Below are 21,475 nucleotides of genomic sequence, written 5' to 3' on the forward strand. Positions count from 1 at the left end.
TAAATTAGAGCAAAAACTTCCGGTCTTTATAAATGTGAGGTTTTTCAATAAGTGTGTTTTGTAAAAAGGTTTTAATCTTTCTTAGAAATATAACTTTCTCAATTATGCAAGCTTTGAATGAAAGAAAAAAACCATTGTAATGTTGGTGTTTTGTGTATCTGTTTCACATCTGTGTTGCAGAGATTTGATTCAAATTGGTGGATTTGGGTAAGAAACTAAGAAACCCTAACATTTCTTTCGGTTTTAAGAGTTGAAATGGACATGCATGTGTCTCTTTGTGAGATATAAGGGATTGAGGAATTTTGAGAGCGGTGGCTAGCTAAGGAAATAGTGAAGGAATAATTTTTTTTGTTTTGGGATCTAGAGTTTACTACAAAGTTGATTTCTCTTGATTTTTTGTTATTTTATTATCTTTTGTTCATGTATTTGAATGCATTTTTTTTAATTTCTGCCTATTTGTCTAAACCCCTATTCAGTTTGTTGGAATTCATCAAAGAGTATTGGGTCTAATCATATCCTTTTAATTTGGTAAGGTTTCTTTCCCCTATATAATTTTGGTTGGTATTCATAGATTTTCATCATAAATTATTGTATTCTTTTGCAAAGAAGTTCATTTTTGACACTTATGTAAACTTTAACACCACTTCACCAGATAACTCAATGGGTAAATTACACAAAACTACCTCAATTATGGGTCGAATGACACTATCATACCTCATCTTTTTAAAATGACAATTTCATACCCCATCTTACAAATTTGTTCCAATGTCAGATATCTGTCAGTTTTTTTGTTAATTTTTTTGTTAATTGCTGACGTGGCTAGAGGCGAGGCTCACTCACTAATTCAACTGGATTAAAAAATAATTAAATATTAAAAAATTAAAAATAAATTATTATTTTTATATAAAATTGTGGGATTCACCTCTACAAATCCTTCCCCACCCATCCCCCCCCCCCAACCTACCTCCACCACTTTTTCTCACTCTCCTCTCTCTCTTTCTCTCTCTCCTCTCTCTCTTTCTTTCTCTCTCTCTCGCCTCTCTCTTTTCTCTCTCCCTGCAACCTGCATCCCTAAAATCCCAAAACCCAGAAACCCTTCCCACCTTCCCCCACAACCTTCATCCACCACCCACCCTCTTCGATGCCAAGGAGGCCGACGATGGCTTCATACCCCTTCTCCCCACCCGAGCCCACCCCCAAATCAGAGAAACTCCTTCTCTATCTCTAATCCCTAGCTCCAAATCAGAGACACTCCATATCTCTCTCTAATCCTTGCACCATCTGGACAAGAAGGGTGAGGTCGAAGTCGAACAAGGCCGCATTTTCGAGATTTGGGAGGTTTGATGAGATTTTAGGTTTTGAGATTTGTAATGGGTTTTGGGATTTTGGGGATGCATGTTGCCCAGAGAGAGAGAAGAGAGAGAGGCAAGAGAGCGAGATGAGAGAGAGAGGGTGGGTGGTGGAGGAAGGTTAGGGGGGGGGATAGGTGGGAAGGGTTTCTGGGTTTTGGGATTTTAGGGATGCAGGTTGCAGGGAGAGAGAAGAGAGAGAGGCAAGAGAGAGAGAGAGAGAGAGAGAGAGGGGGTGGTGGAGGTAGGTTAGGGGGACGGGTGGGGAAGGATTTGTAGAGGTGGATCCCACAATTTTATATAAAAAAGATAATTTATTTATAATTTTTAATATTTAATTATTTTTTAATCCAGTTGGATTAGTGAGTGGGCCCCGTCTCTAACCACGTCAGCACTTAACATATAAATTAATAGAAAAACTGACGGAGGTTTGACATTGGAACAAATTCGTAAGATGAGGTATGAAATTGTCATTTTAAAAAGATGAGGTATGATAATGTCGTTCGATCCATAATTGAGGTAGTTTTGTGTAATTTACCCTAACTCGATTTCAATTAGAGAAAGAGGAAGAGAAGAACTGGATTCATATTTGAGGATTTGGCATGACTTTGTCCGAAAGAATTACTGAAAAAGAAGAGTTCAACAATGAATACTTTGAGGTTTGTGAGTCTATGTTTTAGGTAAATTGGAGATTTTGAATTAAGTTCGCTCAATATATTCTCATTTCCTTTTTGCTTTTGTTTCCCCCCTGCTTTCCCCTTGTAGTCTTTGCTCATGCAGTTCCGACTTTTCTACGAGGGCTGTGCTATGAAGGGAACCTTTCTGGTCAATAAAAAGGTATCATTTCTTTCATACCTGAGTTCAAATATGAGTTCAAATCCTATTTCTGAGCATTTGTTTCGTCGGTAATCAAGTAAAGCTCAAATATTTCCTACATGTCTTAATTTTGGATTAGTCTCTATATCTACACACATACATCGAACAAATACTCACTGGTCCCTAGACCCTAAACCCTAAACCCTAAATCATTAAGCCAAGCAAAAATGAATATTAAAACTTAACATTGGGAGAATACTAGGAGTCTTTTTTATTTTTTTAATTTTTTTTTATTTGCCAATACTAGGAGCCTCAAAACCAAGTAGTGTTATATTTGAATAAATTTTTATTTGATCGACTGAAAGTAAAAATCATATTTTTTTGGCAAGTACACACACGAACATACACTCCTAAATACTCATAGCACAAACGAATGATGGACTCAGATAAACACCCACAAATACATATACTACACACAGATACTATAATGGTTTCTTTTCAGAATGCTTGACCTTTGACTCTGTTGGTTCTATTGTTGAAGTTAGAAAAACTCATGTGTTACTTTTACAGCAGACTAGAACATTGATGGAAGCAGCCTTGGCGAATATGCAACTTAAGGAAAATAGTTTGAAGACTGTAAGGAGCTGTAACTTATAAAGAATTTGGTTCAAATGCTCTCTTCGAGCTCCCCCACTTGCAAGGCATCTGTAAAATCAGGGGATATACTCAACAACAACAACAACAAAACATTTTCCCACTAAGTGGGGTCGGCTATGAAATCAGGGGATATACTCAATTAATTTAATTTTTTTTTTATATATCTCAAGCTTCTGATCATTTTCCTGCATCAATGCTTTGTTTAGTTCATTGAAATTTTGAGGGGGGAATTTTGACCTTTTGACCCCATTTGTGATGATCAAGTGCATAATTGTGTTTGATCTATGTGGGAACCAAGGAACTCAGTTCCCTTTCATGCTTTGAATTCACTCTCAGTCTGGAGATTATATATAATCATTTGGGCATAGTTGCTTTATGTTCCCCTCTTCCGTCTCTAGGGTGTAGCTTCTGTCTGGTTATATGGGATTAGATTTGTGTTATTAATGTCAAATATTTTGAGTTAAACATGATTATATTTCTTGGCGTAAGCTTTAGTCTTTCTTCCTTCATTTCTCAAAAGAGGTTAATTTTTGCATTTTGTAGACAGAAAGGGGTTTTCATTGACATGTCTAGCGTGATGAAATCACGTTTTTTGGATTATGGTGCTTATTTTGATTCTTATGTGTAACTATGGGTGATATAACATTATAGGCTTGAGGTATAGTGCGTTATGTAGTCTTTTCCTTCAAAGATAACTAAGTGCCTCATAATAGATGTATCCCTTGGTTTGTCATTTTGTTACTCGATTACTGAGGTTTATATTTTGGTGCCCTATGCTTGGTTCTACAGTCAATTTTTGCCATGATTTTAGAAACATTTCTCTATCTTTGAAGTTTTGAAGTATTATTCAACATATGTTTGTTAATTTTATTTGTTTTTTTGTTTGTTGGGGTTTCTTGCAGCCAGACCAATGATAGATTTCGGATGAGCAAAGGCTGTTGAAACTATAAATTCATCTCTAACATGTGCCAAAGAAGTCCCAGCAAAGGCTGGTTATTGTTTTAAAACATAATTTACATGTTATTAATTTTTCTTGAGCATTAAATAACAAAGAACTAGCTGACCACACTTAGTGGGAAAAGACTTTGTTGTTGTTGTTATTGTTGTATTAAATAACAAAGAACACGAGTAAATTGGACGAATACGTAAAATACTCACTGATGAGTACCTAAGTATTATACTCAGTTCAGTTATTGCATCCGCTATATTTCTTCCATAAACATGAATTGCATGTGAGGACAGAGTATGAGGTTTAATTCCCCTCTCCTCCAATATTGCTTGGGTAAAAACCATATAAGCTTGGAAAAAACCAGCAGCCACGACCAGGCTCCCCTCGATCTCTCTTCCTTCACTTTACTCTTCTTATTGGGTCGATGACTCTTGAAATCAAGTCTACTGAATGGGAAGGACCTTGCTTTCCAAAATCAAACTCGACCAAAACCAGCAAGTGCGTCGCATTGATGCTACATTGACGTACCGGGTGTTGGTTAGCCCTTGTCGATATTAAATTGCTTTGGATGCTCTGCTGGTCAAAAAGATGAAATCAGTAGATGGAGCAATAAGGTTAAATTTGAACAGAAAGCGCCTAAGGCCCCGGGGTGGAGGGGCTATTTCCTACTGTTTGCTGGCCACTACCATAAAGCGCGTGGTAGCATTATCAATTATATTTTTTTTAAGCATGTGAAAGTGACTAATCCTTGTCTCTCCAAATTTTCAATTTTTGTACCCTGGAGAATTTAAGGTGTGAATGTGATCTGCTTTAGAAGGACTCGGCTGAATGTGTCCTTCACTAGCACCAGGCAACTTCCTGGCATCAGGAGGAGCTGGATTCATTCTTAATTTCACCTTTCTTTCTTTCTTAATTTCACACTAAGGGGATATTTTATACTAATCATACTAAGGGGATGCGGGGGAGTATGAACTCAAAACATAGTGAGTTGAAGAGAAATTTCTTAACCATAAGGGCAATCCACCAATTGTTTTTCTCGTAATCAGGCTAAACCTTAGTTCACCGAAGCCAATTTGGGAGGTATGCTTTTTCCTATATCAAGATTCACTCATTCATTTTCAAATGTTTTAGTTTGCTTTTATCCTTAATTGAAGAGTCGTGTATAGCTACTGTGATATTTTGGATTAATAATGAATGAACAAGTACGTAATCTGAGTGCTACAGCGACCCACCAGGTGTAGGTTAGCTGTCTTTGTTAAGATTAAGTTTCATTGGAAGATCTGCTGATCAAAGATGAAACTAGTGGATGGAAGAAAAAAAAGTAATGATAGGGAGACCAAATTTGCAAACAAAATAATGTGTCACCAATATAAAAACGCACGTTAATCTACACATAAGTAGTAATCCAATCATCAACTTCTATGTCATTTAGTTTATAAAATTTAATCTATAAATTTAGTTTTCTAGCATTATATATATAAAAAAAAAATTATGTAGGGATGACTTGTGAGTGTGACTTGTAAGCTTTAATGAAAGTTGTGAACTCATGAGGATGTGCCCTTTTTTTGTCTTTCTTCTTTTGTGTGAACGCATTGAATTTTTATTCGGGAAAAGTAAGGTGCTTGAGTTGGGTAATTTCATATCTCCTTTTTTGTATTCGACATCTTCATAAGATTGTCCGGAGCATATAGAACTTTTGTAATTTTGTGTAAGTAAGGTCAACTAGTACAATTGTTGAACTTAAACTGATCTAGTCTCAGCGGGCAACTACTCTCTCCTCCCTTGCTTGCTTTTCATTCCCAATTTCTACCTCCGTATGTCTTTTGCTTAGTTTAGTGCCTAGATAGATAGAGAGAGAGATGCTGGATCATGCCTTACTTGGGCCAGGGCACATAATTTCAGGCAGAGTTATGGACTCTCTTATGACCTTTCAATAGCCTTGAAAATAGAGGTGGCAAACTAACCTATTGAATTATTAATGAATAACTATTAAGACCCCGTTTAGTTTGATTTTTATCATAACATGGTGGTGAACTTGGTAGTTTTAATGATTGTGTAATACCTTATAGTGATATCAAACTAAATGAGTCAAAGACTCTTAATACTTTTTCATTAATAGTCCAACGATTTGATTTGTCACATGAACTCGGAAAGACAAATATTATTCAATCTCCATTGATGAACAACTATATACTTTTACTTAAAAAAAAAAGATAACTAGTGGTAAGTTACGATTACTCCTTTGACTTGGAGAGGCTATGAGAATTTTATCCTACCCTCTATGATTTTGTAATGTAAAATTCACTTTTTTTTTCTTCTGAAATTATAAAAATATCGTCAATCAAAATTACTTAGAAATTTCTTGAAAGAAAATAGTGACTAACTGGAAAATTTAAAACCGTGTACGCAAAGTGCACAAGGGAGGCCCCATCCCTGTCCCTTTTTTATACTTTTGTAACTATTCATCTCTTAATCATAGGGGTGGGCACTTGGAACCGAAAACCGAAACCGAAACACAAATCGAATCAAAGCGCACCAAACGGTTTGGTTTTGCAGTTTTGAAACGGTTTCGGTTTCAAAACCGAACCGCGGCACACAATGATGTAGCTACAGGCCCATTTCTCATCTTTATCATCTTCTTTTCGAAATGACTCAAGGCGAGCCATTTGAGACCAACCTGAATGGGCCTATCTGGATGATACAAACCTGGCTTTAATGGTACTTCCCAGAGTTTCGGGCTGCCAATTTGGAGTTCCCGGAGGGTGTAGCCCCTGCCCGAATCCTGGCTGGAGCTGCCCCTATAGATCACTCCACCTTTGCCTGCTTCTACTTCTTCAGAGTTTGTAGGACTCGATCAGATTTAGAATGGGGTGCGCCGGTCTTGAGGAGATACCCTTGGTTTTCTGACTAAGTCTTTCAAGATGCTCATGGTGAAGATGCTACCCCCTATTGTAGGGAGAAATTCATTAGCTGCATTCAACCGAGAGACCTGGCCTGGGGAGGTCGGGGTAATAGATATGACCGAGGTTTGGAGGTGTACCATCCTAACTTTTGCAGCAGGCAGTTAGGATTCAGGCAAGCCATTCCTGTCCTGTTCTTCGATTCTATCCATTGTGGCACTTTATTTCGACTACCAACTCCCTCTGAGGTGATCTTCCGAGCTGCCCGACGCAGTCTTGACGTAATGAGTCAGGCTGCCCGAAAGTCCATCATCCTCAACTTTGAATGTACTTCGCTCTTTTCTTCTTGGTGGGAAGACAGATGGACCAAGAAGTATGGAGGAGACTTGAAAGAGACTCATGATCGCATTTTCAGTCAACTTTCTCTTAAGTCATACCCCGGCTCGGGCGAGCTTGAAAATTGGAAGGAGATGATCCAAGAGAAAAATCGGTCACTTCTGATAGGTATTTCTCTTTTTAACCTGATTCTGTTTCCATTCTGAAGTCCATCTAACCTTACTCTTGCTTGACCCCGCAGCCCCCGTGGATGTTGAATCAGAAGCCATTGAGTCCGAAGATGACTCAGTTGATGCTGCAGTTCTCTATGAAGCTGCAGCAGAGGCTGAAAGACAAGAAGCTGGGGAAGGTGTGGATGTTTCGGAATCCTTTGGGGATTCAGAAGCTGAAGAAACACCTGAGGCAATTATTAAAGCACCAAAGCGAAAGAAAGCGACTGTGATCGAGGCTTCAGATCCTGATCCTGCACTTCTACCCAAAACCCCACGACCAACTCTTACTAGAAAGAGTAAGAGAGCAAGAACTGTCGCTCCTCCTAAGTCATCAGCCTCATTGCTCCAGTCCCCGAGGCAGGCAGAAAGAAGCAGCAATCTTCAAGTAAGTTTCTGTTCTTCTTTACCAAACTGCTACCTTTCTCCTTTATCTAATTGCTTCTTGTTTTCCTCGAAAAACAGGACCTCAAGCATTTAAGAGACCAATCATTGCTTCTAAGGAGGAACCATTAAGAGCTGCCATGCACAAAAAGGCTGAAGAACTGCAAAATACGCCCTCAAAGAACTCAAGGTATGATTTATATTTTTTATCTGTACACCCATTCTTGCTTTCACAGAACTCTAAATCTGATTATTTGAATCAGGCCGCAAGAGAGGAAAAGCTTCTTCCGCCCGAGGCCTCCCCACCACTTGTCCGAGAAACCAGCCTTTCTCCTCCTCAGGTTAACCCTTCAGAGGTACCTTTTCTTCCTTTTTCAACCCTTAGGTAACTCTATAGTTTCTAGACTTAATGCCCGAATCTTTCTTCTTCTTCTATCTGTACTTAGGCTGGGGCATCTGCCTTCTTGCCTGGTCATGGCCATCCTCTGAAGTTTGTGATTTCTTCTCCTACCCTGGATGCAACTCATTCCTCTCAGTTTGACCCTTCTACAGGAGTTATGTTGCACTTCGTGGATGAGGGCAGTAACTTGGTGAGCCATTATTCCCAAATTGAATTCTTGTACATTGCTTCCAAATTAACTCCTACTCACGTTTTCAGCAGCCTTCTCCGGTATATGAGCCACCCCCTCCATCAGTGGTATCAGATAATGAACCTATAGTCCCTGAGATTCCTGTAACCTCAGAGGTAATAGTCTCACGGGTGCCTGCTTGCCCGACAGTTGATATTGATGAACCTCCTTCTTCTCCTCAGGATCAAACTCAGGTATGAGAGTATTTTCTTCTTGTTTTTTCCTCTTACAATTTGTTTACTAACAATTGCTGCTACCTCGGGATATCTTTAGGGCACTGGTGCAGGTTCAAGTGCAGCTTCTTCTTCCCTTGCTGGTGGTGGAAAGTCTTCCCCTCAACGAGGGTTTAGTACTCTTCCTGGTGAAACCCCTGGGCTAAGTCAGGTACATTTCTTCTCTCCAAAGCCTCATTTTGTCTCAAACTGTATTCTTGTCTTGACCTGGTCTTTTTTGGCTTTTCGCAGCAAATCCTGAAAGAGACTTTCCACCTCGTTTGGTCCGTAAGTCAAATCGCTCTCGTCCTCATTTATCTTCTGGAGGTACTGAGATTCCCCCTTCTGGAATTGAGAAGATCGGGCAGACAAGGATTGCCCTCCCAGTGGGCATTACTCCATTAGAGGGAGCTGCAGTGCAGGATCCTCCTCATTTTCCATCCTCAGACCCTGCTAAGTTGCCCAAACTTTTTGAAGCACTCGGGCGGCTTGAGACGAGGTTGAAATCTTCAAGACATTCTTCAGCAACCTCCAGTTCTTCAGAGCAACAACGAGTCTTCCAAGAATGGGCACGGAAGGACTTCACTACTTCATTCAGCCTCAAGGCTCTTTGTGATTTGGAAAAGGTCACAATTGAGTCTTTCAAAACTGGTCGGCTATCAAAACCCCAGCACGATTCCTTTCTCTCTTGTTTTGAGAATTTAAGGGCTATTAGGGAGCAATACCAGAGAGCTGACAGATAAGCTAATCGGGCAAGATGCTTTATGGAGAAAGAGTCAAGCACCTCCGCTCAAGTTGATCGGTTGATGGATGAAAGCTTGCAGACAAAAGAAAGGGTTAGAGTTGTTACTTCTGAAATCCAAAAGCTGGAGGAACAACTGGTTGCTCTTAAAGTTGAACAAGCAACTCTTCTGGATACCCTTGAAAACCAAATTGAGGGAGTAGAGAAGTCAAACTCGGAGTTAGAGCATACTAGGTCCCAACTTGTAAATAGTCATACTGTTTTGGTCGAACCTAATAGGATATTTGCCATTATGCAGACATATCATTCTCGAATAGTTACCCTGAGTGAAGATGTTAAATTTTTAGAATAGGATGATTTGTAACCCTTTGGAATGAACCTGTGTTTTATCCCCTGCTCTGCTCTTGGTACTGTTTGAATTGACTTTGGGCAACTCTTTACCCCCTTGTTTACTTTCTTCTTTCTTCTACTTCCCTCGTCAGCATAAATCTTAGGGCCTGATCTTGATTCATTGGCCCCCTTCATGGTACTTTTATTCATGCAGGGGCGTTGGGACAACCCGGGATCTTTTCTTTCCTCTGCTGTACCAACTGGTGACCCTGGCTCTTCTTTTCAAATGAGGTTAATCATATTGATAGGAGCCTCCAAGAAAGGGTTTGTATCCACCATCATACTGGCTTGGGGCTTGTCAAGTAACAATTTTCCCTTCACTATCAGGTCTTGTATCCAATCTCTAAACTGGACACAATTGACTATGGAATGGTTGAAGGTATAGTGTAGCTTACAATACTTCTTCCCTCTAAGTTCTTCTGGTTTGGGCATCTTTTTGGTACTGTCGGGCAAAATTACTCTTGCCCGTACCAGTTCTTCATAGATCTCAGGTGCCTTGGTCAGATCGAACGAATAACTCTGGTACTTGGGTGGTTTCATGGGGACGAAACCACCATCGTTCATTACGATCTTCTGATCTTTGACAGGTTGGACTAGCCCTTTTACCGTCAGCGGTTTGAAAGGTGTGGTCATTTCAGCAGCACACACGTCAATGTCTTCTTCATCATGGCCACCCTCATGCTCTGGTCTGGTTTCTCCTACTTCCACACGATGAATTGTAGCTTTGTTTTTGTAGAATGGAGGAACCTTGGAAGTGTGCTTCACTTGTTGCTCTTCTTGCAACAGCCTCTCATACTTAGTGGCAGCAATTACCAATTCTTGCAGCTCGTTGAATTGTGTATCATAAAATCTCTTCATCAAAGGTAATTTCAGAGCCCTTTGAGCAATTGATATGAGCTGCGCTTGGTTGATGGGGAATTGGCATCTCATCATTGTTTTCCTGAACCTCATCATGAAGTCCTCAGTAGATTCATGATCATATTGTTTGACTTCAACAAGGTCATTGATAGTCAATTCCGGCTCTATTCTGTAAAATTGTTCGTGGAAAGCCATCTCCATTTGCCCTCAGTTGGCAATAGAGTTAGGGGGTAATAGAGAGCACCACTGAGATGCTAAACCCGCCAATGAATTCTCAAACAACCTCAATTTGTAATTTGGGTTGTCCTCATACGCCACACAATGATTGGAGAATTTGAAAATGTGGTCTTTGGAGGACACGCTACTGTCTTCACCTGTGAACGTTGGGAATGCAGGCATCTTGAAGTTGAGAGGGAATGGATTTAGCTCGTCAATATATTCAAGATAAGGCTTTTGGTAAGTGACCTTGAATATTGGGCGAGCCCGCGGTTGAGCATTTTGAGCCACTGTCCTTCTTAGCTCAGCCAATTCTTCCCTCAGATGCTGAGTAGCTGAATTATCACTATGACTGATGAGAGCAGATTCGATCTTTGGGCTCCGGTCGTTGCCCGCACCTGCTTCTCTCCTTGGTTCGGGCTTCCTCCAGTTAGTTCCTCCTCCCTTATTAGCTAACGGGGGTGGCCTGTAAGGTGGAGGTTTATCTGAAGTAGTGGTGCCTTCCTTTCCGCTAGTCTCCTTAATCATTACAAGCATTCCGTACTTCGTTCTCTCTTGCTCGCTCTGCCTCCTATTATTAAATGATAATAATGGGAAGCTGGGAAGCTCTTTTTCCAGAACTGGCTCTATCACAGGTTGACTCCCTTCAGGAACTACCTTATTATTTCCCCTATCCTTTTCTTCTTCTAATAATGGGAATAAGGGAATGATTGGTTCACTTCTCATGGTAACTTGGCTCATCCCAATTCCCTGAGCCCCTTTTGGAGTAGAAAACTCCAGATCAAGTCTTCTCTGTAGATTCCCTATTAATGTACAGAGTCTACTCACTTCTCCCTTGGTTTCCAAGGAGATTCTTTCCATGCTTTTTAGTACTTGGATCATAGTAGCTTGTAGTTCTTCACTAGTTCCCTTTCCTTCCGATCTCTCAGATAAAGTTGGGCTTTCTAGGACCACTCGTCCTGATGGGGAAGAAGGGTTTCCTGATTAATCTGCCATTTGTAGAAGAAAAGGTTGAGAGAAACCCTCATTCGGATTCTTTTTGCCAATTTTGTGGCTTTTCTTTTTGGACAAGCAAGATCAAAAGGTATATGATCCCACTGGGCGTGCCAAAACTATGTTCGTGTCAGGAATTTTCGTCGGGGATGTTTCCTGGCCGACGAGCGCACAGCTCCCCTGGAGGTTGGCGCCGGTTGAGAGCTGCTATCGGGCTTCTGCTTCACTGTCGGGCTTTGTCGGGTAAGGCTCGTCGGGCAAGGCTGGAAGAGAAGGACAACGTTAACTTTGAGAGGTGCCTTTGTGGGGCCTTAGGTATAGGACTTGAGGCTCACAATCAAGATTAACTTCTAAGTACTCAGGCGTGCCACTGCCATCTTTAGCATGGCAGATGTAAAATGGATGTCGAGTTTTAGTTGTATATATATATATATATATATGCTCGAGACACTGTGTTAGTTATGACAGGTGCCTTTGTGGGGCCTTAGGTGTAGGCCTTGAGGCTTCCTATCGATAACTAAACCAGTGCTCGAACACATAATATTTGTTCCATTGATTGCAGGAGTCTTACAACTATTATACTTCTGATTACCTGAATCCGAGAGATAGAACAAACCCAAATAGGTGCCTTTGTGGGGCCTTAGGTGTAGGCCTTGAGGATTCCCATTAGAATTCGTTCTTTATACTCAAACGTTCTAGACCGCGGAGCGGAATGAATCCAAATAGGTGCCTTTGGGGGGCCTTAGGTGTAGGCCTTGAGGCTTCCTATCAGAATCCATTCCATGCTTAAGCGTTATATGATAATCATAATATAATATAAATAAAACTAAGGGGTAGGTCGATTACTTGCGCCCTAAGTAACTTCGAACTTCTTGTTTATCAAGGACTATCGTGGATGGTTTAAGTCCACATAAGGTTCTTTTTTATGCCTTGAGGCCAAGGACTTTCAACTGATCAAAATTTACATGCCCGAGGGCTTAGAACTCAGATCTGGTTTGAACAATGAAGATATATTCAAATCGGATCCAAGTACTGAGAGATTCTTTTAATAGTCATCTTACTAGAAATAACTTGAATACAACTGGAAGTATACAACATATTGCTAGGCTAATGAATGAAAAGACAAAACACAAAGAAGGTCGGGCAAGTCTGATCGTTTTGCAGGTCCCTATCTTTGTGGCTTATTAAGGGTCTGAGAGCTTTAGAGAGAGGTAAGGAGATGAGTTTACAAAGAGAAATCGATACTACAACAAGGTTAAACAGAGTAGCAGAGCTATAACAAAGGTTTGAGTGAAGGCTTGTCCCAAGAGGGATGAAGGCTTGGGCTGACTACAACTTCGTTTTGAAGGTAAATCTGGCTTTGAGCAGAGTTTGTGCTTGCATTTGTTGTTTGATTGAGTGTCCTTATTCCTGATTTCTCTTTCTTCTTTTATAGACAACTCAGCTTGGCCTCTTGTAGCAACAGCCTTGCCCGAATGCAACTTGAGAGGCAGTGAATCATCAGCTATTTTACTTGTTCTGCCATTATAAAGTACTTTATGAGCTGTATAGCTGGTCAGTCTATACCACTTGGCCTTTGGGTAGGTGAGCAAGTGGTCTTCATGAGCTGCACCAAGTCAGAAAAGCCCTTTTCTGCTTTCTGGGTTTTGGCTGGGCTTCGGCCGACTCTTCCTTTAGGCATCCTTTTGGGCCAGCCACTTTCCTGAGCCCAAAGTTCAAGTTTTGATCCAAACAAGAACAGATCCAAACTTCTGTTACAAAAAGATAATGAGAAAGTGCATTCATATAATCAATACTTGACATAATATGCCCCCGGTTATCATTTTATACGGAAATTCCTTCAGCAAAATGAGTATACAATACACATCCAATTATACATGTATTATATATACACAAGCATATACATATATATATATATATATATATATATATAGACGGTACCTGCGCAAGGACCTGTTTGAGGAGACCGGAGCCCTAGAAGAAAACGATGGCTTCCTGCCACTAATCCGGCCATCACGGTCCAAATCTGCTCGTCGGAAATACGCATCGAAGAGATACACATTCGCCGATTGTTTCTACGCCGACGCCATCGCCACGCACGCAGCGCCGGGAAGAATAAGAAAACCACGAATTCGGAGAACCAAGATTCCGATACCTTAGAAAACGACGACGTACAGCGGGGATTTTGGTTGCCTTTCTTCTTCGATTCGGAGGAAAATCAGAAGACGACGGAGGCACTGAGAGATGCCAATGGTTGGGTAGAAAAACGATGGTCCTTGATCGGTTTTTCCTTTTGATTTTTTGTGACAAAAATGGTACTGTATTCGTAGTGATATTTCAAAACTGCCATGACCCATTACGTACTACCACAACAAATACAATATAGAAATGAGGGTTAGCAAGTTTAGGTTTTCGATTTGTCAGCTTGTACAAATTGGGGAAACAAAAACGTGCACATATTGAAAGGTACTAATTAATGTGAGAATGAGAAGGAAGTTACAATTTAGAAATCAGAACGATTTGTTTGTCAGAATTTGACATATTATGTTATCAGATTGTAAACTGTAGCTGCACATTTAAGCATTGCTATGTAATTCCGTCTAAAGATGAAACCTAATTCATAATCTAAACACCCATAGATAATGTACTCTTATCATGGCCAACAGGCAACTCATGTCCACGATGGTGTTGTGTTCGCGTTTCATCGGTTTTACGTCCTATTCTTCTTTAATGAGACGATTAATGATTAGTGTTCTAAAATATGATTAAAAACCCTTTAAATAACTTCATTAGTTGGTACAATTAAGGCATTTTGTTAACATCGACACATAATGTAATAAATTCTTAATTTAGAGCTACAACCTTGTCCAGTTTCCATTATTTTGTAACAGTATATATTGGTTTGGCGTATGTTGTCGCCTGCTCTGCATTGAAGTTGGCAACTCCATTGTGCGAGCTTCTTCCGTTCTTAATTGTAGCAATGTCTCAATCACTGAGATGAATTTCTCGAATTTTATTAGGTATATGCCAATTTATGTGCTCTTAACTATTTTTTGGTATGAATAGTTGCACCTTTTTATTTTCAAATGCTAAAGACAATTGTTCACGTGCGCGTAAGTTGTAAATTATAATACATAGTTATTGAAGTTGAGCATGATTCATATGGTATATGTTTGCACTTAAAATGTACCCATTTTTACTTATTTGGGCCATTTGGGTAAAATATGACTTTTGGTGGATTAATATGCAAGAAAACTAACTTGGAAAGATATTTGGCTGCAAGTGGAGGGGTTTGACACTATAATATTGTTTCTCCAATTTGTTTGGGTGGTGGAGGTTTGCCAAGAGCTTTGTTTAATCAACAATTGCATGCTTGCAAATGGGTTGGAAGGCTACATACGGATATGGAAGTAGACATCATGTGAAAGAAGCCAACTTGCTTCTTTTAATTGTTAGTTTATTACAAGTGGAGGAGACATGTGCTAAAAACATGTGGTGGAAATGCTAGTTTCCCTTTTAATATTATTTCTCCATGCAAGTTGGCAAATGGAATGCAAGCTGCCCAAGCTTCTTTCAGGCAGATGCAATGTCCTCAGCAGGGGTTTTTTTTCCAGACCTCTATATAAAGGAGCACAAGCACAATGATTATGGACACTCAAACAACCAAACAAATACAAGCACAAACTCTGCTCAAACTAGATTTGCCAAAAGCCTTCTTTTATCTAGTTTATTAGCTCTGCTGCTCACTTGCAGTATCGATCTCCTTTGTAGTTTTTATGTACAACTCATTTTCAGTCATTTAATTTACAAGCAATCTGCAATATTAGTCACTTTCCCCTGTCATTTACATTTTCAAGCAACCTTGTCATTTACATATTGTTCTATCTGTCCATATAAGTAAAGTCCTTATTTTTAAGGCAAACAAAGAACCTTGATTTGAGTCACTCCCACTCAATGACACAATCTCTTGGTTTGAAGTCAATCTCAGGCGCAACCTCAATCATTCAGAACCCGTCTACCAGCGGCATCTAGTAGTGGCACGCCCGCACCCCACCAATCTCGTGTTCGAATAAATCCCCGGCATGCCCGCAAGGCACCATGGCGGATTTAGGGAGCGAACAGTATGTTTGATGGAATGGATTTTTTATGCGAAAGAATTTCCAAGGGAAACCAAGATAACTGTGGCAAATTGTAGGAGTGAGCATCTTTATAGAGACTGAGTAAAAGTTTTTTTTTTTTTTTAATCTATAAAGACGTAAATTCATTACCAAGTCACCATAATTACAAAGACAAAGGTCTAGTTACAATAAGTACAAGGCCAAATCGGATAAATGATTCATGTGGTCATAAGGTATTCGTAAGATGACCCATGTACTAAAAACACTTGGATTTAAACCCATGTGCTATACTCCGTTAGCAAATTTAGTCTAAAAATAATTTTTCCGTTAACTATGTGTTAATATATGGATAAAATTGTACTTTAACGTGTGCGTCTTCTTCTTCCTCGTCTTTATACTGTCTAATGTATAAGAACAAGGTCTGTAATTTGTACTTTCACAACACCATGTCCGAGAAGTATGGATAAGAAGAATTTTACATCCCTGAAACAAAAAGTCAGACATAACTTGACAACAGACCCGTATTTCTTGTGCAAACCCGATAGCACATCTGATCAACGCCAAACGAAAATAGTAATCGGTTACATTGTTCACTCTATCATCCAAATCATAAATTCATAGTCACCAAAAATAAATGTATTTTCTACTCCTCAACGTCTTCATGTTTGGGGGGAACCTAGGAAAACTCAACAAAATCAACAAATTTGTATCGATTCTCCTTCCTTCAACTTATATTCCTAGTCTTCAACATAAATTTCAAAATTTCAACTTATGTACCTAGTGTCCTACATCAATTTCAATTTTGATGAAAACCCAGAAACCATTTTTACACATATTACTACTGTTCTACTTCAATTTCAAAACTTTTTAGAAAAACCCAAAAATCTTGTTTGCTTATATTCCTGGAATTCCACTTCAATTTTAAATTTTGATGAAACACAGAAACCCTTTTTACACATATTACTACTGCTTTACTTCAATTTCAATACTTTTTGAGAAAACCCAAAAACCTCGTTTGCTTATATTCCTGGAATCCCACTTCAATTTTAAATTTTGATGAAAACACAGAAACAGGAACAATAAGCAAAACTTTCACTTGGAATGATCACTGGGTGTTTCGTTTTTTTCAGATATTATAATCCTCCCACGCAGAGGCCATCGATTTGTCTCATACTGTCTATTTGGATCGCTTCACCTCCTCTTGTCTATTTTACCTCCTTTTTTTTTTGGTGTATGAAAATTGGAATTAAGAAATTCATTTTTTTTTTATCTCTGTGTTAAACTAAATTAGATTGGTTTGTCGTTATGAAATTCATACTAATAATTAGAATAATTGTAATTATGTGTCAATCAATAAGTCGTCAAATTATTATCAGTGTTAGGCTAAGCCCGTGACTCAGATTAATGTGGCACGTCTTTCATCTTAATTTGTGCCAAAGAATGGCCAATGAGTTCATATGATTATTCTTACTTTTTTACTTTTATTTCTTTATGCATAACATTTTTGTTTAAAATATACGTTGCCACTCAGCTTATTTAATTCATTGAATAGTAATTGTCAGTAATTGGTCAAATACTGGGCTGACACAAAGTTCAATTTGTATTAAAATATTATTAATTTTTTTATAAAATAATAAAAAAATAATTTAGTTTTAATTTCGAATATGATTTTTAACCAATCTTGTCATACCACGTGTCATTATTCAAAAGTACTATTTTGTGGATAGATTTCCTATAAGATTTTGAACAAATCCCGACGCACTACGTGTCACTATCTATTTAAAATCCTTTAACCAAGATTTCGATAAGATTTTTCACCCAATCACATAATGCTATGTGGCATTATTCACAACCTTATCCTTTCTTTTTTGCCCATATAAACCCTACATCCATCCTAACATTACTAATTAGTATAGAGAGAAATTTTGCTCAGCTATCCGAGAGGTAAGTTTGCTGTGATAGTGCCCCTCTTCGTTTCCGCAATTTTTATTATTTATTTTGTAAACACAATTGCTACGATGCCACTTATAATGTCTATAACATTTATTTTAGGATTCTTGCACTTGTTTTTTATTTACTTCAGACCACGTCAAACCCTTTTGAAGTGTTTAACGTTGGAATTTAGGGTACTTAGGCATTGCCTTGCCAATAAGTTGAATGCTTTTTGTGTTTTGATGCGCAGGAGAGCATCGCTCATAACGCTATTGACATGAAACCTTGTTTGATGTGTAATGTTTCTGACTGCATTTGGGTCAGCAAAATTTGTAACGCGCGAGCAGAAGACATGCTTATCAAACTTTTGAAATTCAGTGTTTGTGTGAAAGAAGGTGTACGCGGGATGGGATGTGGAACTGTCAGAAAAATATGGCATCAAACCACCTAATAGGTAAGTTCTAAAAAATTCCAAATGCGTATGCTGAAGTTATTGATTTCTTATCAATTCCAGTCTCTCGAAGCCCTCTCGGACGTCAAATTCCAAGTAAGTTTCAAAAAGGACTATTTTTTGTTTCAATTTCTACTATTTGGTTTCTGTTGAGTTTACTTCTAAGTTGTGAGTTTGTGTGTTTCTAAATTTATTCCAATAAACTTCAAGAGCATATGTTTTTTTTTTCAATTTCTCCTATTTGAATCCCTGATAGTAATTTAGGTCATGGATCAATTTACCCAATAGTAATTTACCCAGATGGACTGTTGAAGGACTGTTTTGGATTGTTTGTGCAAGGATCACTTCCAGGAGCCGAATTAATTGCTATAATTTTAGCAATGATCAATTTACCCAATAACAATTTTCAGTCATAGGTGGAGAGAGATTGATTCTTAGGTCCCAAAGCTCGGCTAGTAAGTGCAATTGGTCTCCCTTGTTGCTGTAGAACCGCCCCAATGCCATTATCAGAGGCATCACATTCCAACTCAAATGGTAGTGTGAAATTAGGCAAAGCAAGGACCTCTGGGGAGGTCATAATATCCTTGAGCTTCTGGAAAGTTACTTTAGCTTCTGTGGTCCACAAGAAACCATCCTTCTTAGTCATATGATAAAGTGGTTGGCAGATTTTGCCAAAACCAGGCACACAAATTTCCTGTAATAACTTGTGAGACCAAGGAAACCTCTCAATTTTTTCATTGTAGTAGCCTTAGGCCATTCCAATATAGCCTGAATCTTGGAAGGATCAGCCTCCACCCCTTTGCTTGATATGACATGGCCTAAATATTCCACTCTACTTTGACCAAAAGCACATTTCGGCTTTTTAACATAAAGTTGGTGCTGCTGCAACACTTCAAATGTCATTTTAAGATGCAACAGATGGTCTTCCCAAGTCTTACTATAGACTAATATGTCATCGAAGAACACAAGGATGAAATTCCTCAAATGGGGTTTGAATATATCAATCATAAGGCTTTGGAATGTTGCAGGTGCATTAGTGAGTTCAAAAGGCATCACTAAAAACTCATAGTGACCTTCATGGGTTCTGAAAGTAGTTTTTTCAATGTCTTGAGGATGCATCAAAAGTTGATGATAGCCGGATCTTAAATCAAGCTTAGAGAATAACCTAGCACCATGTAGTTCATCTAAGAGATCATCAATCAGAGGAATAAGGTACTTATCCTTGATTGTTATAGCATTAAGCTCCCTGTAATCCATACACATTCTCCAGGTTTCGTCTTTTTTTGTTCACAAGGAGAACTGGACAAGAGAAGGGATGATTTCAAAAATGACTGTTTTGAAGGAAATAACGTCCTACAATCATGATATTGTTGCTTTTTATAGCATTTTCGTTTGCAGGGTTTTCATTTGTTGTTCCAGCATCAAGGGTAAAGGGAACAACAATCATTGGAATCATCGAATGTCATGGAATTCTGTTGGCGTATGATTCTAAGGTAACGCGCAAATTTGACAAATAGGTAATTGTCAATAGGTTTTTCCTATTATTCTCCTTTTTTTTTTGTTTTGAATGTTGAAGGATTGTGTTTTCCTATTTATCACTAGTCTAATCTTCAGTTTTAGATAATTATACGAAGGTTATGGAGTTCAGGAGGCTCCAGATTGCGATCTTTGGTGACATTAAGTCAGCGATTAAATTAATTTGGCTCCTAAAAAGGATTACCTTCCCAAGACATGATGATCCAACTTATCAGCTGGCAAATTTTGCAGTTTTCTATGGAGCTTGTGTGGTCCTGCCGAATTTGGTCTAATAATTGCAGGATTTGATTCAAACAACAACCCATCACTTTGTGTTGTTGATTACAACAAAGTGGATAATCAGCCTCTAGTAGTGACGAAAGAGAAGGTCGATCGCTTGGTCGTATGTGACACTACTAGGAGAGTCCTTACTTCCAAATTAATAAAAGAGTTGAGACCCTTTCATACATTGGAAGAATTAACCGTCTTGTGCGAATCAACATTATTGGACGCTGCAACGTGTGACCCTGGCACTGGAGGTTATTTGACAGGTTATTTCTATACTTGTTTTGCCTTATTTTTGTTTTAAGTATCTCATAAGGTAATTGTTTTGCAGTTTTTGTTTTAAGTATCTCATCATGTAATTGTTTTGCAGTTTCTTACTTTGACCTGTTATGGGTTTGAAACACTCATTCGCACAACTGTGGTCGAGTCACTTAGTGCGAGTTTGGATCAGCACAACCCTACGGTTCAAAGTGACTTCATTCTCATCCATAGCCACTTTGAACCGTAGGGTTGTGCTGGTCCAAACCCGCACTGAGTGACTCAACCATAGTTGTACGAATGAGTGTTTCAAACCCATAACAGGTTAGGTAAGAAACTGCAAAACAATTACTTGATGAGATACTTAAAACAAAAACTGCAAAACAATTACCTGATGAGATACTTAAAACAAAAATAAGGCAAAATAAGTATAGAAAGAACCTGTCAAATAACCTCCAGTGCTCGGGTCACACGTTGCAGCGTCCAATACTGCTGATTCACACAAGACGGTTAATTCTTCCAATGTATGAAAGGGTCTCAACTCTTTTATTAATTTGGAAGTAAGGGCCGCGTACGACCAAGTGATCACCTTCTCTTTCGTCACTATTGGAGGTTGATTATCCATAGAAGGTGCCTATTTTTGTCACGAAAGGGGAGGGTTTCAAGAAATTCACTGGAGGAGCTGAGGAGATATAAGTGTGTTGGCTTACTAAGGCCAATTTGGAGGCAATGGTCCCTCATATTGATGATTGAGGCAGCCCCACCGGAACTGGGATTTACTTCTCAATGTTTGAGAATATATAGAGAGTTACTAAAAGTAGCTGACATGGATATCTATCCTATAGCTGTGAAGGCCGAGGCATCCCATCCTGCCCATGACTTGGATGTCTATCCTATATTTGCAAAACTAATCTACTTAAATCAAGCTGAGTGTAATTTATGGTGGATTTTCACCTTGACTAATTTTTGGTTGGACTTCTTTTCTTATTGCAATGCATGTGTGTCAAGCTCTTGAGATTCCAAACAAACCCTACCCTATTTGCCAACAACCAGTTGAGAGACTTTTGGCGTTAAGGGTCAACAATGGCCCTAAGGAATCAATCATCAGTGGATGTGTTTTAAGGTGAAAGTGGGTTTGAGAGTTGAAGTCTCAAACAGAATAAATGATCTTGGGATTTTGTTCAAAAAAATAATTAAACAAAATAATTAAGAAATAATAATTTTGGGATATACACGTTAAAATTAATTTGAAGTGTATTTAGATTTTTTTTTTAAT

The 21,475-nt window shown here is 38.8% G+C and overlaps 2 protein-coding genes and 1 long non-coding RNA gene across 4 annotated transcripts; 2 read left to right on the forward strand and 1 right to left on the reverse strand.

Annotated features, from left to right (window-relative positions):
- The first annotated feature begins 1,454 nt into the window (after nt 1–1,454).
- LOC103410844 (uncharacterized) lies at nt 1,455–2,788 on the forward strand. Of its 2 annotated transcripts, none has more exons than XR_011578001.1 (4): nt 1,455–1,808; nt 1,908–2,008; nt 2,115–2,186; nt 2,739–2,788. It is a non-coding gene; the product is annotated as an uncharacterized lncRNA (long non-coding RNA). The 2 variants fall into 2 exon arrangements; XR_011578002.1 differs by having other exon boundaries at nt 1,670–1,808; nt 2,736–2,788.
- Nucleotides 2,789–7,661: 4,873 nt separating this feature from the next.
- On the forward strand, nt 7,662–9,577 carry LOC103425851 (uncharacterized). The gene is made up of 5 exons (XM_070816885.1): nt 7,662–7,790; nt 7,864–8,190; nt 8,259–8,423; nt 8,503–8,613; nt 8,694–9,577. The coding sequence occupies exons 2-5, from the start codon at nt 8,158–8,160 to the stop codon at nt 8,844–8,846; spliced, it is 462 nt and encodes a 153-aa protein (XP_070672986.1). The 5' UTR covers nt 7,662–7,790; nt 7,864–8,157; the 3' UTR covers nt 8,847–9,577.
- A 218-nt stretch (nt 9,578–9,795) lies between these two features.
- On the reverse strand, nt 9,796–10,632 carry LOC139193615 (uncharacterized). The gene has a single exon (XM_070816993.1). The coding sequence runs from the start codon at nt 10,630–10,632 to the stop codon at nt 9,796–9,798; it is 837 nt and encodes a 278-aa protein (XP_070673094.1).
- Between the last annotated feature and the right edge of the window lie 10,843 nt (nt 10,633–21,475).

Source organism: Malus domestica, chromosome 17 (assembly GCF_042453785.1).
Source record: "Malus domestica chromosome 17, GDT2T_hap1".
Lineage (NCBI taxonomy): Eukaryota > Viridiplantae > Streptophyta > Magnoliopsida > Rosales > Rosaceae > Malus > Malus domestica.